Source organism: Physeter macrocephalus, chromosome 20 (assembly GCF_002837175.3).
Source record: "Physeter macrocephalus isolate SW-GA chromosome 20, ASM283717v5, whole genome shotgun sequence".
NCBI classification, from domain to species: domain Eukaryota; kingdom Metazoa; phylum Chordata; class Mammalia; order Artiodactyla; family Physeteridae; genus Physeter; species Physeter macrocephalus.
In genome coordinates, this window is record NC_041233.1 from 259,937 (window position 1) to 275,281 (window position 15,345).

At 43.9% G+C, this 15,345-nt stretch overlaps 1 protein-coding gene across 1 annotated transcript in view; it reads right to left on the reverse strand.

The window, feature by feature from the left end:
- Window positions 1-15,345, reverse strand: part of FMN2 (formin 2) — a 315,875-nt gene that overhangs the window by 192,020 nt on the left and 108,510 nt on the right. Inside the window, exons 9-11 of the mRNA XM_024131954.2 lie at window positions 11,073-11,799; window positions 10,577-10,796; window positions 8,918-9,062 (exon numbers count right to left, since the gene is read on the reverse strand). Coding sequence (XP_023987722.1) covers window positions 8,918-9,062; window positions 10,577-10,796; window positions 11,073-11,799 — 1,092 coding nt within the window. The remainder of the gene's footprint in view (window positions 1-8,917; window positions 9,063-10,576; window positions 10,797-11,072; window positions 11,800-15,345) is intronic.

Sequence of the window (15,345 nt, forward strand, 5' to 3'; positions counted from 1 at the left end):
ACTGCTCAAGATCGCAAATGACGGTGCCCTCAAAAGTATGTTTGAGGGCTTCCCCGGTGGCGCAGTGGTTGAGAGTCCGCCTGCCGAGGCAGGGGACACGGGTTCGTGCCCTGGTCCGGGAAGATCCCACATGCCGCGGAGCGGCTGGGCCCGTGAGCCATGGCCGCTGAGCCTGCGCGTCCGGAGCCTGTGCTCCGCAACGGGAGAGGCCACAACAGTGAGAGGCCCGCGTACCGCAAAAAAAAAAAAAAAGTATGTTTGAGACAACTTCAAATCTCCATACGTCCTGGATTAAAGTCAAGGGGGAATATCCTGAGATTGCCACAAAAGCACTGAAAAGTCTGCTTCCATTTCCAACATCCTATCTTTGTGAAGCAGGGTTTTCTGCAGTGACAGCAACCAAAACGAGATTATGGAGTACAGTGGACATAAGCAACACACCTCGGGTACCACTGTCTCCCATCCCTCTCAGATGGGCCCATCTAGTTGCAGGAAAACAAGCTCAGGGCTCCCACTGATTCTTCATGATGGTGAGTTGTATAATTATTCCATTATATATTACAATGTAATAATAATAGAAATAAAGTGCACAATAAATGTAATGCAAGTGAATCATCCCAAACCATCCCCCCACCCCGGTCCGTGGAAAAACTGTCTTCCACGAAAGTGGTCCCTGGTGCCAAAAAGGTTGGGGCCTGCTGCCTTAGAGGCCATTTACAGAGTTTTTTTCCCACACTGAGCCAGGAACTAATAACTTGGATTTTCTCTAATTGCTCCTGAAAAGTTGCAGTCTTGGGCATGCACACAGCCTTCAGGTTGCCAGACATGACGGACTTTATTTTTAAGCCTGGATTAGGAGTTGTCCCCAGGTCAATATTTGCACAAAGGTGTGTTTAAGACACTTGTGCAATGAAGATTCCACTCAGTTCTGATGAGTCTGATGAGGTTTAGAGACACTGTCCCGGTGCCCAAGTCCTGTCCTGATGGCTCCTGAGTGGGGGCAACGTGCACGGCCTTCCTGACATCCAGGGCTGACTGTGATCCGTGGACAGCCCTTCTCGCCTGTTTCCCTAGTTCTCCGTGGTTGCCTGGAACAGAGCTTCTGCGACAGGGGACTGAGGAGAGTAGAGATGCCAGCTTCCTGCCCTCCCAAGGTAGGGCCACAGCCACAGACAGAGCCTGTCCAGGCTGCACACACCAGAGGCTGGAACGGAGCATCTCGGGGCTCAGACGCTGTGGGTCTCACAGTCCTAACTGAGTTTCAGGAGGTCTTCTTGACCACTCAAGAAGTGGTCTCCTTTTCCTCTGTGCCCTGAGGACAATTTCCAGAGACTTTAAATGAGTATTTTTGTTATAATTCTCACCAGTTAAATTGTTGTTTTCTGGGAAGAGGACCTGTCAAGCTGCTGGTCTGTCAGTCTAGAAGGCCCATCTCCAAAGAAATTGTTAACGTGATATTTCAGATGGAGTTTCAAGTTACAAGTTTAGTAATTTTACAAATTCACTTATTAACAAAACCAAATAATAAGCAGAAATGTTAGAAATCTTCCACTATGAACATGGTTTTGAAAAAGAAGCATACATTTACTTGTATTTTGGTTTAAATAAAAAAGGTTTGGGACTTCCCTGGTGGCTCAGTGGTTAAGAATCCGCCTGCCAATGCAGGGGACACGGGTTCAAGCCCTGGTCTGGGAAGATCCCACATGCTGTGGAGCAACTAAGCCCGCGAAGATCCCACATGCTGTGGAGCAACTAAGCCTGTGCGCCACAACTACTGAGCCTGTGCTCTAGAGCCTGTGAGCCACAACTACTGAGCCCATGTGCCACAACTACTGAAGCCCACGCGCCTAGAGCCCATGCTCTGCAACAAGAGAAGCCACTGCAACGAGAAGCCCCCGCAACGCAACAACGAGTAGCCCCCGCTCACCGCAACTAGAGAAAGCCCACACGCAGCAATGAAGACCCAACACAGCCATAAATAAATAAATAAATAAATAAATAAAAGGTTTAAATTAAAAAACTAGAGATATAAATAAGAACATTAATTTTTCTTCTAAGTCTTAAATTTGTGCCCCCAAATAACTGGGAACATTTTTCAGCTTAGGTCACAGGAGGTACAGTGGAAACAGCCAGTCTACTGTCAGCAGCATCACCCCCCACAGGCAAAGGCAGGTAACTGTGTAAGTCAAACGAGAAATAAAACGAGAAATAAAATTCTCCTTTGCTCTCGGATAGTCCAGAATCCTGCCGCTGTCCATGGTATAGAAACGTACATTCCACTATGTAGCACCAAGACATCAAAATTAACTTCGGGTCTAATTTACCTAAATTCACTTCTCACTCTTATGTCTAACGAGAAAAACCTAAAGACTTTTGCTGGAAGATGAGAAGGACACACATTCAGCGAAGGGAAATGGCTGTCAACAGCCCACGTCCGCATCCCTGAAACCATCAGACAGGAGCTCCCCGCACACAGAAGACTGCTGCTCTACTGGCTGATTTTCTAGGGTTTTATACAAGATGCAGGGAAATCTCTGCTCGTGGTGCTATTTTTAAAATCCATCCCTTATTCCTCTGTACATGTCTGAATGAAATACATTCTTCAAGGCCTACTTCAAGCCTCATCTCCTCCAACAGCCTCACCCTAAGTCCAGCCAACTCGCTCCATTTCAGTCCTGACCACGGGCAGCGCACACTGTGACCGGAGTGGTTAGTGCTGGCTCGCCTTGGCATGGCTGCTGTTTTTCTTTGCTGCACTCCCGGCTGAAATGGAGAAACCCTGTTCCCATCGGATCAAGAAAGGGATGCAACAGTGAACGTAATTCTCCACACTAGCAATACTGAGAAAACACTCTCCCCTCATCTGACCAAAAATCTTTCCTCACTTTTGCAAGGATGAGTTTTAGTTTCCATAGATAATCATAAAAGGTAATGAATCTCAAGTATATTTTCCAAACAACCCATTTTTCAATGTCTATGGATCATAATATACAGAACACCCCAGCCATTAAAAATTAATACCCTTTTCTAATATACCTAGTCCAACAAAATCTTAATATCATCATAGTAGGCAAATATGAAGCCCAAAAGAATTAAACTTCAGCATCATGATTAAATTTTTACAATTCCAAAGTACAATTAATCAGATATAATTTTCCTAATACATCCAGCAAGGTCAAGGATCATTAGCCTAATTATAGTTCTTTTTTATTATGTCATTAGGCTTTTTGCTTATTTGTTTTATAGCCATTTACTTACAAGTATAAAAATAATATTTTGACCAAAAGAAAAATTTTTTTAAAGAGGTTATTATTGTTACATTCTTTGAATTGACTGTGTATGCTCTACAAATAATTACAGGAAAATCACCTCCAAAAAAAATAATGAATCTTTCAACATCTAAAACAAACCTAGGATCCACAAAACATATGTTCGTCTAACTATAGCCTTGTATTTTGATGTGGTTTTCTAAATACACTTTTAAGGCTTGCAATAGAAATGTATTCTATTATTGATAAAAACAAACATCCTGTTAAAAATTACCAAGTACCAAATGTTTATGATGTATTCCCCAAAACAGATCTAAATTGTCTTATTATAAGATATTTGGTATTTCAGACATTATTTTAGGTCTACGAGACAAATAGAACCATCCAATCAAAACACACCCTTGCCAGCTACGACAGGAAAACTTAACACCAATACAGCCAAATAGACTTAACCTCTCAGATGGTCATTCAGGCCATCAGCCTGTGAACACTGAAATATCAACTGATTATGATAAAACATATTTTTTAATCTAAAGATAAATATTTGCACTTAGTAAAAGTAAAGCAGAGATTCACAGGTAAAATACATACCCTCTTTTCTTTTCTGACCAACCAATCTTACCATAGTATTTGAAGTACAGCTCACACGCTTTCCCAGCGCCCCAACATAGTAGGAAGAATCCTTTTAATGGCAATTACTAGTTCACGTAAGAATACTTGGAGGCGTTACATTACACACTCCCACATAAGAACATCTAAGTAATGAATGCTTCTTTTCCCATTGTTATTATGAAGTTTTACAACACAAAAAAAAGCCTTTTTAGAAGTTAGGTCAGCAAGCACAGTGGCAAGATTGAACAAAATGCCAAATGTCTTTTATTAACTCCCCTAATAATAAGTAGCAGATTTAACTATCTATTTTTCTAATCATATTTCCAGAAGCTGAAGCCAAACAAATATTTACCTATCATGAATTCCTTTTCTCCCCCATTCTTTGGGCAGAGCATTTTAATCTGATAAATAGAACAGAAGACACCCAGGAAGAAATTCATTTGTTGCATTAAATGGTTATATAAATGGCAATTATGTATTTAAAAAGCAAAACAGATTCTTTTCATTCACTCTTGTTAAGTTCTGTGTGCAAACTTATATTGTGGGAAGCATGTTCCTTTACACACCTTTTAAGGAATATCAGACATTTTTGACTTATGGCATATTTTACAGAGACGTCCCTTTTTGTGGAATCAAAACTATCTCCACTCAACATTTGGTGGGTTTAACCACAGTGGCTGTACCTCCACCCACTATTTATTTGCCACACAAGCAAAAGGCCCTCATTTTTACTGCTTACAAAAGCTTATGTGTCGATCTGAACCCTGGTCTTGGTGGTCGTAAGAGGAGGAATAGTAGTACTGAAGCTGTGCTCATGGTGTCTGCTTATATAGCATATGGGCTAGTTTCAAACAAGGTGAAAGAAAAAAAAAAGCTTATGTGTCTAAGGCTCACATCACTCTGATAAACTTTTATTTAATTGGGCAAATGTCATATTGGGTGGTATCATAGTTTATGTACTTATCAAAATCTGTTAGAATACAGAAAAGGCTTTAAAAGTATCTCCACACATAATTTTATAAACGTTAACTAGTCATTTAAATATGGAGCACATATGATAATCAGTACAAATTCAGATTCTTTTCAAAAAGGATCTCTTCTAGTCTTCTTATAAATCCCATTCCACACTTGCCGTCACGTATAATATTTCACATCCACACCTATGGCTAATGATGAGGAACACAGGCTCTGCAGCTGGACGGCTGGGTGTGCACCCGAGCTCTGCCCCTCACTGCGCTGGAAGCCTGAGATCGTGCCTGCATCTCAGCTTTGCGTGCTGTGCACCAGGGGTACGGGGTCTCCCTCACAGGATTAGGGGGTGGGATGAGCCAGCCTGGGGCTGCGCAGACAAGGGCCACGCGCCTACAGGCTCCGCGGCGGCCGGGCTGCTGCCAGGATCCCCGCTAGTACTAGTACCGGTACCAGCTGGTACCGGTACTAGTACTACTGCTGAAGCTGCGGCTGCTACTGCTGTTTCCCAAAGTATCTCTGCTCGGACCTCATCTGACACGGGATTAACTAGAAACCTCTTTGTCAGAGAATTCCTACTGTCAAGGTCACTCCAAGCAATTATACTCCAATAAAGATGTTAAAAAAAAGAAAATTAAAATATATATTTTTAAAGTAATAAATATAAAAATAGATATACACTTAAATGAATTAGATATATCAGTAGAGATGTGTAAATTGCCAAAATGATGTAAGAAGAAATAAAAAAAATAATAAAATCAAATTTAAAAAAGATCACTCCAGTGTAAATTCTCCCACTTCCGTGCTCATAAGCTTGGGTTAATTTAATCTTTCCTTGGACATGAAGATCCTGAGGTGACTTAGGGTCACTCTCAACATTAACAGGCACTGAACTCGCCTGTGAGACGCAGGATATGGGTCACCACGCACTCGCTCTGGGACGTTCCTTAAAAATTGGCAGGCGCGTGTGTGTGTCATGTTTCAAACAGGGACCTCATCTTCCTCTTGATTTCGTGGGCGACAGGGTTGTTGTTTCACCGAGTGAGCAGCTCGATATTTAATTCTGACCTATAAGCATCACGCTTATTTGGTAAAGGAGAATTACGTGAAATCATAGTCTGATAAAACTATACCTTCTCAGCAAATCTCCTCACAATGAAGACCGGTGAGCTAAGACGTAGGCACACAACTTAAATACAGGTTCCATGAAAAAATAAGCTCTGTGTTGGGTTCCCTGGAGGACAAAGGGCTGAGAGACACCAGACATGCCTCACTGCAGCTGCTCCAGAGTCCAGAGAGCAGCCCCTTCTCTTTATGCCACAGAGCAGGCTGTCCAGGTGGGGGACCTCTGTGGTCACACAGAAGACATATCTCCCGAGAGAGCTACTAAAGGCCAGTGCATCCAGCCGCAGACTTACTTTCCAGAAGAGGACAGATCACAGAAATATTATCCAGCTATTTTAAAGTATTTGGAGAAACCAGAGCTCTTGGCTTCCACCGTGTGTGAGAAGACTGGCTAGAAAAACCTCCATAAACACAGGTTATAGCATCAACGGCAATCAGACTCACTCGAAATCAGTGTCCACATATAACAAGGGCAACCATAGAATCAACGGCTATCAGTCTCACTGGAAATCAGGGTCCACCTATAACAAGGGCAACCACAGGTCAGTGGTTTGGACTGTGCAGGTCCGCTGACACACAGAGTCTTTTCAGTAGTAAATACTGCAGCACTACACAAGCTGAGGGTGGTTTTGTCCATGGATGTGGAACCTCGGATATGGGGGGGACCCCAAATACGAAAGGCTGATTATAATTTGTACAGAGATCTTGGACTGCACAGAGGTTGGTGCCCCAAGTCCGGGTTGCTCAGGGCTCAGCGTGCTTGCATGCATACGGAAAATACGTTTTCCTTAAAGGAAATTTTACATGTCTCAAGTAGTTGGAATGGGTAAATTTTTCTTCCAAATACCACAGAGTTAAATAAAACTGGCTTTCTTCAGCCATCTAACACTTTATAGCAGATTTTTCTCTTACCAACATACTGGAAAAATTACTTTATCCCTCCCAAAACAAACCTGAATAGCAGAGCTGAGTACAAGATCCTGGCCAAGGATATGCTGACAAGCTCATCAGGAGTCAGGGTGGAGAATGGTTCACAAACCCTCTTTAAGCTGCAGGTCAATAGCTGTGTCACCACCAACGGGTGCAAATGACAGCACTGGCAAAGGCTCGTACCCACAGTTTACTGATGGGCTCACGACAGGGTGAGGCCACAGTGCAGACGTGAAGCTGCAGATGGTCATGTGCAAGGGGGCCATCTCATGCCAGCTAGCTGAGTGTGAAGTCTTCATGATTTGGACAGAAATCTTATTTCAGTAGGCTTAAAAACTGAACGCTACGTCAAAAAATCATGAAATCGTATACTTGTAGGTAACATGCGGCAGCTTCCTCATCTCTGTTCATCTAACAGAAAAAAGTGGTGACAGGAGATATGGAGGGCGTGCTTGGCGTTTTGGAGAATTTCATCCCTAGACTAGTGACATCAGCATCACCCCTGCCCTTCATCACGTGACAACCCCGCTGCCTCGCTGTACCCGGCCTCTGCGCTCCCCGCCCGTATTCCCCACCCAGACAGCTTTTCCATTTCTGATACAGTCCATGGGAAGAGGTGTGATGACTCAGCCTACATGTACTATATGCAAACATGCCGTTTAGAACATTTACCTCTGCCAGAAAAACGTGGTTTTCCATTTACCTTTATTCCATTGACAAAGCCACCTTAGCGATATTGCTTATTTTGAGATGAGTTATTTTCTGGCTTTTAATCACTACTGGGCATAGCCACTGATATGTATAAAGCCCTCCTCCTCCAGCCAGCTGGCTTATTTGTTAAACAAATATTTATTCAGTGCCTTTTCTGATCTAAGGTCACCAGCAACCAGCTGTGTCATCATAAATGGTTCTGAAAAATGCAACTGCATCATATTTGGGTTTGCACCGTTGTCAGATTAATAGAGATGCCTGTGGTGAGGCTGCCCCCAGCTCAGCTAGAGGTTCCGTTCAAACCCACTCCTCCCGGCTGGATTCCACAGCACCCATCTGGGGGCAGCTGTCTGCTTCGAAATAAATATGGATGGAAATATCTCCGAGTCAGACTTCTAGCTACAACTTCCAGGTCAGTAGCAAAAGCTCACAGAATCACATCACCCCTTAGCTGCCACTCGCCTGGGGAAGCTGTGCCAGCTTCAGGCCTCATTTCTCTCTATTTCTTTCACCCAAAAAGACGGAGCTTCCCACCATCCCCCTGCTTCAGGGTGAAGGATGGGCACCAACAGCAATACCTTCCTTCTAGGCTCATTGTTCAAAGACTTTACTACACTTTCCTGAATGGCCGCCTTGAGAAATTTACAAAATCGTTTCAACGATCAAGGCCACTGGGTGGATCAGTGGGAAAACACTGCATGAAAATGTTTTCCTCCAAATGCACTTTTTCTTATCTTTAGGACTCAGATGTCACAGGATAGATCAAAGGTGCTGACACAGAATGGAGATGTTGGAACTGGATGCAAGAGTCTCTTCCCTGTGTCAAGTACAAGGTGACTGTTTAGCTGGGTTCTGCAGGGCATCCACTCAGGTATTACAATAGCAACAAAATACCAAACACATGATTGGTTACTAAGGACTGGATTTCTTGCCTGCTTTCCTTTGCTCACTCTTACCTTTCTTTCCATCCATACTAGCACTAAGTTGGATTTCAATCAAGTGACAGGTTGTTTCTAGACAACTAATTCTGGAAACAAGCAATTGCTGACATTTTGGAAATATGTATCATGAAGCTACAAATAAAGTAGTCAGAACATGATCACTTGGTGGAGATGATTATTTGTTGTTCTATCTGGGAAAGTCTTACTTAACTTCATGTTCTAAAATGCTAACCTCTGCTACCTGCTTACAGACTGTGGAGGGTACACAGCCCAGAAAACAATGTCCATGTCTTTCTCTAATGAAAGTTCACACTTATGCCCAAAACACTGTCCAATTTCAGAAAACACATGAGTACTCACTTGTTTAGCCTTGGTCTTTGTGATGGTGTCAGAAATCGGTTTCTTCCTTTCCTTTACAGTAGTTTTAGAAAATAATTCCTCAAATTCATGACAATCTATGGATGGCTCTTCAATTTTTTCCCAAATAAGTGAAGCACTGGAGTCTCTAAAGTTAAGCAAAAGACCCATGAGAGAGCCACCAAACCAAACTGCAGGACATTACAGTGAGCAGGGATAGATGGGGACAGGGAGGACAGAGGCATCAGAGGAGCAGAAGGGAGGACGGAGGGAGATCGGGGAAAGATGCTCTTTTCTGTACAATCACCATTTGCTTAATCAATGTGATGAGAAACAGCATCAATACAGAATGAGACATTTGCCTGGAAAGAATCATTTCCAGGAATTCTCAGTCATCAAGTCGCCATATAAAAACATAAAAGAAGAACGCCTGTCTGTACGGCTCTCAAGGCAGGAAATGTCTGATATCTCACAAACCCAACCTGACCCATCAGCTTTGTGGGTTATTTGTGGGTTGAAAATAAATCACTTCATGTCCAAAGAGGCACCTTTGTCTCCCCACTGCTGCCCATCACTGCCTGTCACCTGACTCTTCAGTGACTGTGGAGTCATGTAGTGCCACCTAAAAAGGGGAGATCTATTCAAAAAAAGCAAAACAAAAAGAACTTCATATACTACATATGGATAAAATGAGTTTGGGGCACATTTGGAAATGATGCCTCAGCACATAGAAGTGACCCAGCAAATTACTCAGAGAATGAGCTGCAAAGTCAGAAGTAGTCAAAATAGATAGGTTCCTCTCCCACTATGATTCAGTGAAGAGAAAATTAATATAAGAAATGAAAATGAACCTGGTAAATATCCTATTTCTAAATCTGTGCCACATCTCACACACACACACACACACACACACACACACACACACAAATTCAAAGAGTCACGAGAACTCGGGACAAGGAACTCCAGTGAAATTTAAAGGGCATGTTTTTTCTCCCACTGGCACATTCGACAGCCATGTCCCAGTACCATCCGAGGGGTCGGGGAACCAGATTATGGACCATCCATGGATAAGTAAGTAAGCAGCATACCTGCTGGGAGGCATTCTTTTACAAATATCATATATTTTATAAAAATCATATAAGTTTGTGATTTTATGACCTCACAGTGTTGCATATCATCTACAGATGTGCCATGAAATGCTCAGAACTAAATCATTTCACACATGGGGTGTGGATGTATTTTTGTGTAGCACATTTCTGAATAGTAAAACAAGACCGTGCCTTCAAAAGGATGCAGAAAACATCCTCAAGAGTCAGTCTGTCTAAGGATTTGATTTACTTTTATAAGCTATTTATCAGAGTGAGTTTCTGCAATGAGGCAACACAGCATGTATGCTAAGAAAAATATATCCCTCTATCTATAAAAATCAATCAAAAACTATATAGACAGAAATCTGTACATTGATGCATGTCATTTGTTTTATCCCTTTGATACTTCTGGAAAAAAATCTAAAATTGCTTCACTAAATATTGATGTTATCATCTACAGGCAAGTTTTATTTTTATTTATTTTATTTTTACTCATTTTTCTCCAGAGTTTTAAAGGAAAATTCTTCCCTCGTATTGACAATATTGTGCAAAGATGAGCCCCTGTTCACATTACCTTTTACTGTGCAGTTGAATTCTCGTCCAATACAGAGGCTTCATCGGCCGACAAGGCTCTATTGGCTGCTTCCTGCTGCCTTTGTCCTGGTTCAACCCGAATCCAAACAAGCCAGCTGGCAACGGTGGAGGAAGAAATCCACAAGCCTGAGGTGTTGGTGAAGTGCTACTCCCAGCTTGTGGTGGGAGAGCAAGGCCGGATCCAGGAAGCAGAGGGGGTGGGGGGGGTGGGGGGACACCTGTTCCAGGAGGGGGAGGAGGGGGAGGGGCTAGAGGAGACGGAACCCTCACACCTGGCAAAGGAGGAGGGGCCGCGGGAGGAATTCCTTCACTGGGAAGAGGGGGTGCGGAAGGAATTCCCACCCCAGGTAGAGGGGGCGCGGGAGGAATTCCCACCCCAGGAAGAGGGGGGGCGGGAGGAATTCCCACCCCGGGAAGAGGGGGCGCGGGAGGAATTCCCACTCTGGGGGGATGGGGTGGGGGAGGAATTCCCTCACCAGGCAAAGGTAGGGGAGGGGGTGGCAGAATCTCTGGACCAGGTGGAGGAGGAGGTGAGGGGCACGGTGGGCTGGACAGCGCAGGCTCAGGCGCGACATGGGGCGGGGACCGTGGAGGAGCCACGGTTCCCAGACCAGGCATCTGGTGGGAGATGTTGGGAGACAGAGGCAGTGCAGTGGGGATGTCACAGCTGTTTTCAGAGGAGGGGAAAGGAGAGTGCTCGTGGCTGGTTTCAAACTCCGTGTGAAAAGAAGGACGGGAAGGCTGTGAGCTCGCCTGTCCTTGACCGTCAGACCAGGGCGGCGACGTGGGTGGTGGAGCCTGGAGGGACGGATGTGCATCGAGCTGAACTGATATTCGCCTTGGAGACACGACCAAAGAAATCTCTGCGCAGAATTTGGTCTGAGGTCCGGGAGGTGAGGACAGCCCAGCTGGGTCTCCACTCGTGGCCTCAGGCAGGGCGCCCATGGGAGGACGTGGCAGTGTCCCACCCTCCTCTGTTGGGGACGTCTGGATGGACTTTGCCTGTAAAATCCTTTGATGCCCTACTTCCTTTTCTCCCAACCTGAGAGCTCGCAGACACGCGTCTCCGGAGGCGGCCGCCTCCAGGTCTGCGGCCGGGTACTGCTTCTCTAGCTCAGCTATTTTGGTCCTCAGATCCTCAATGGTCTGCTCCAGCTGCTGAATGACAGTGGCCTGACCCTCAGATTTCATGTCACAAACTTCCTGAGGGGCAACAGAGACATCACAGTTAAATATAAAATAAGGAATACTCAAAATACCAAAAACGAGTCTTACAAAATTAAGCAAAATGTATTTGTTTGTTATAATACTTCTAAACGCTCCCTCCATGGAAAGACACTATTACTACTCCCACTTGTCCCTTCTTTTCCATCCTCGGATTTCAAATTAGTTTACACACGTGACCATGAAGTCCTAAGGTCCCTGTCTAATCTTCGAATGAAATGATGGAAGACCGGCAGACCGCTGAGAAGAAGGAAGAAGAGGCTGAGTGACAGACCCACATAATGCCACCATAGGCTACTCTCTTCCTGCCCAGTAACAGCTGCTATTAGGACGTTCCCTAAAGACATTATAAATCCTGAATTTTAAAGTTAATCACAACCTTTAAAAGGTAATCGCTAAGAGGTGGAGAAGTGTCCCAGAGAGAGCTACAATATGTGAGCAGGGATTGTGAGTTTGGGAGCCTGAACCAAGATGGTGGAGTAGAAGAACATGCTTTCATTCCCTCTTGTGAGAACACCAGAATCACAACTAGCTGCTGGAAAACCATTGACAGAAAGACACTGAACTCACCAAAAAAGATAGCCCACATGCAAAGACAAAGGAGAAGCCGCAATGAGATGGTAGGAGGGTTGCAATCACAATAAAATCAAATCCCAGAACTGGTAGGTGGGTGACTCACAGACTGGAGAACACTTATATCACAGAAGTCCACCCACTGGAGTGAATGAAGGTTCTGAGCCCCACGTCAGGCTTCCCAAGCTGGGGGTCTGGCAACGGGAGGAGGAATTCCTAGAGAATCAGACTTTGAAGGCTAGTGGGATTTGATTGCAGGACTTTGACAGGACTGGAGGAAACAGAGACTCCACTCTTGGAGGGCACACACAAAGTAGTGTGTGCATCGGGACCCAAGGGAAGGAGCAGTGACCCAATAGGAGACTGAACCAGACCTACCTGCTGGTGTTGGAGGATCTCCTGCGGAGGCGGGGGGTGGCTGTGGCTTACCGTGGGGACAAGGACACTGGCAGCAGAAATTCTGGGAAGTATTCCTTGGCGTGAGCCCTCCCAGAGTCTGCCATTAGCCCCTACAAAGAACCCAGGTAGGCTCCAATGTTGGGTTGCCTCAGGCCAAACAACCAACAGGGAGGGAACCCAGCCCAACACATCAGCAGTCCAGTGGATTAAAGTTCTACTGAGCTCTGCCCACTAGAGCAACACCCAGCTCTACCCACCAGAGCAACACCCAGCTCTACCCACCACCAGTCCCTCCCATCAGGAAACCTGCACAAGCCTCTTAGAGGGCCTCATCCACCAGAGAACAGACAACAGAAGCAAAAAGAACTACAATCCTGCAGCCTGTGTAACAAAAACCACATTCACAGAAAGGTAAACAAGATGAAAAGGCAGAGGGCTATGTACCAGACGAAGGAACAAGATAAAACCCCAGAAAAACAACTAAATGAAGTGGAGATAGGAAACCTTCCAGAAAAAGAATTCAGAATAATGATAGTGAAGATGCTCCAGGACATCGGAAAAAGAATGGAGGCAAAGATCAAGAAGATGCAAGAAATGTTTAACAAAGACCTAGAAGAATTAAAGAACAAACAAACAGAGATGAACAACACAATAAATGAAATGAAAAATACACTAGAAGGAATCAATAGCAGAATAACTGATGCAGAATAAAGAAAAAGAATGAAAAGAAATGAAGACCTCTGGGACAACATTAAACACAACAACATTCACATTATAGGGGTCCCAGAAGGAGAAGAGAAAGAGAAAGGACCTGAGAAAATATTTGAAGATATTACAGTCAAAAACTTCCCTAACATGGCTAAGGAAATAGCCACCCACGTCCAGGAAGTGCAGCAAGTCCCATACAGGGTAAACCCAAGGAAAAACATGCCGAGACACATAGTAATCAAATTGGCAAAAATTAAAGACAAAGAAAAATTATTGGGCTTCCCTGGTGGCACAGTGGTTAAGAATCTGCCTGCCGATGCAGTGGACACGGGTTCGAGCCCTGGTCCAGGAAGACCCCACATTCTGCGGAGCAACTAAACCCATGCGCCACAACTACTGAGCTTGCGCTCTAGAGCCCACGAGCCACAACTATTGAGCCCGCACGCCTAGAGCCCATGCTCTGCAACAAGAGAAGCCACCACAATGAGCAGCCCACGCACCACAACGGAGAGTAGCCCCAGCTCACTGCAACTAGAGGAAGCCCGCGTGCAGCAATGAAGACCCAATGCAGCCAAAAATAAATAAATTTTTTAAAAAATTATTGAAAGCAGCAAGGGAAAAATGAAAACATACAAGGGAACTCGCATAAGGTTAACAGCTGATTTCTCAGCAGAAACTCTACAAGCCAGATGGGGAGTGGCAGGATATACTTAAAGTGATGAAAGGGAAGAACCTACAACGAAGAGTACGCTACCTGGCAAGGACCTCATTCAGATTCGATGGAGAAATCAAAGGCTTTACAGACAAGCAAAAGCTAAGAGAATTCAGCACCACCAAACCAGCTCTACAACAAATGCTAAAGGAACTTCTTTAAGTGAGAAGCACAAGAGAAGAAAAGGGCCTACAAAAACAAACCCAAAACAATTAAGAAAATGTTGATACGAACATACATATCAATAATTACCTTAAACATCAATGGATTAAATGCTCCAACCAAAAGACACAGGCTTGCGGAATGGATACAAAAACAAGACCCATATACATGCTGTCTACGAGAGACCCACTTCAGACCTAGGGACACATACAGACTGAAAGTGAGGGGATGGAAAAAGATATTCCATGCAAATGGAAAACAAAAGAAAACTGGAGTAGCAATACTCATATCAGATAAAATAGACGTTAAAATAAAGAATGTTACAAGAGACAAGGAAGGACACTACATAATGATCAAAGGGATCAAAGCAAGAAGAAGATATAACAATTATAAATATACATGCACCCAACAAAGGAGCACCTCAATACATAAGGCAACTGCTAACAGCTGTAAAAGAGGAAATCGACAGTAAAACAATAAAAGTGCGGGACTTTAACACCTCAATTACACCAATGGACAGATCATCCAAAACAAAACTAAATAAGGAAACAGAAGCTTTAAATGACACAATAGAACAGATAGATTTAATTGATATTCATAGGACATTCCATCCAAAAACAGCACATTACACTTTCTTCTCAAGTGCGCATGGAACATACTCCAGGATAGATCACATCTTGGGTCACAAATCAAGCCTCAGTAAATTTAAGAAAACTGAAATCATATCAAGCATCATTTCTGCCCACAATGCTATGAGATTAGAAATGAATTAGAGGGGAAAAAACTTAAAAAACACAAACACATGGAGGCTAAACAATACGTTATTAAATAAGCAAGAGATCACTGAAGAAATCAAAGAGGAAATCAAAAAATACCTAGAAACAAATGACAATGAAAACACGATGGCCCAAAAGCTATAGGATGCAGCAAAAGTAGTTCTAAGAGGGAAGTTTATAGCAATACAATCATAC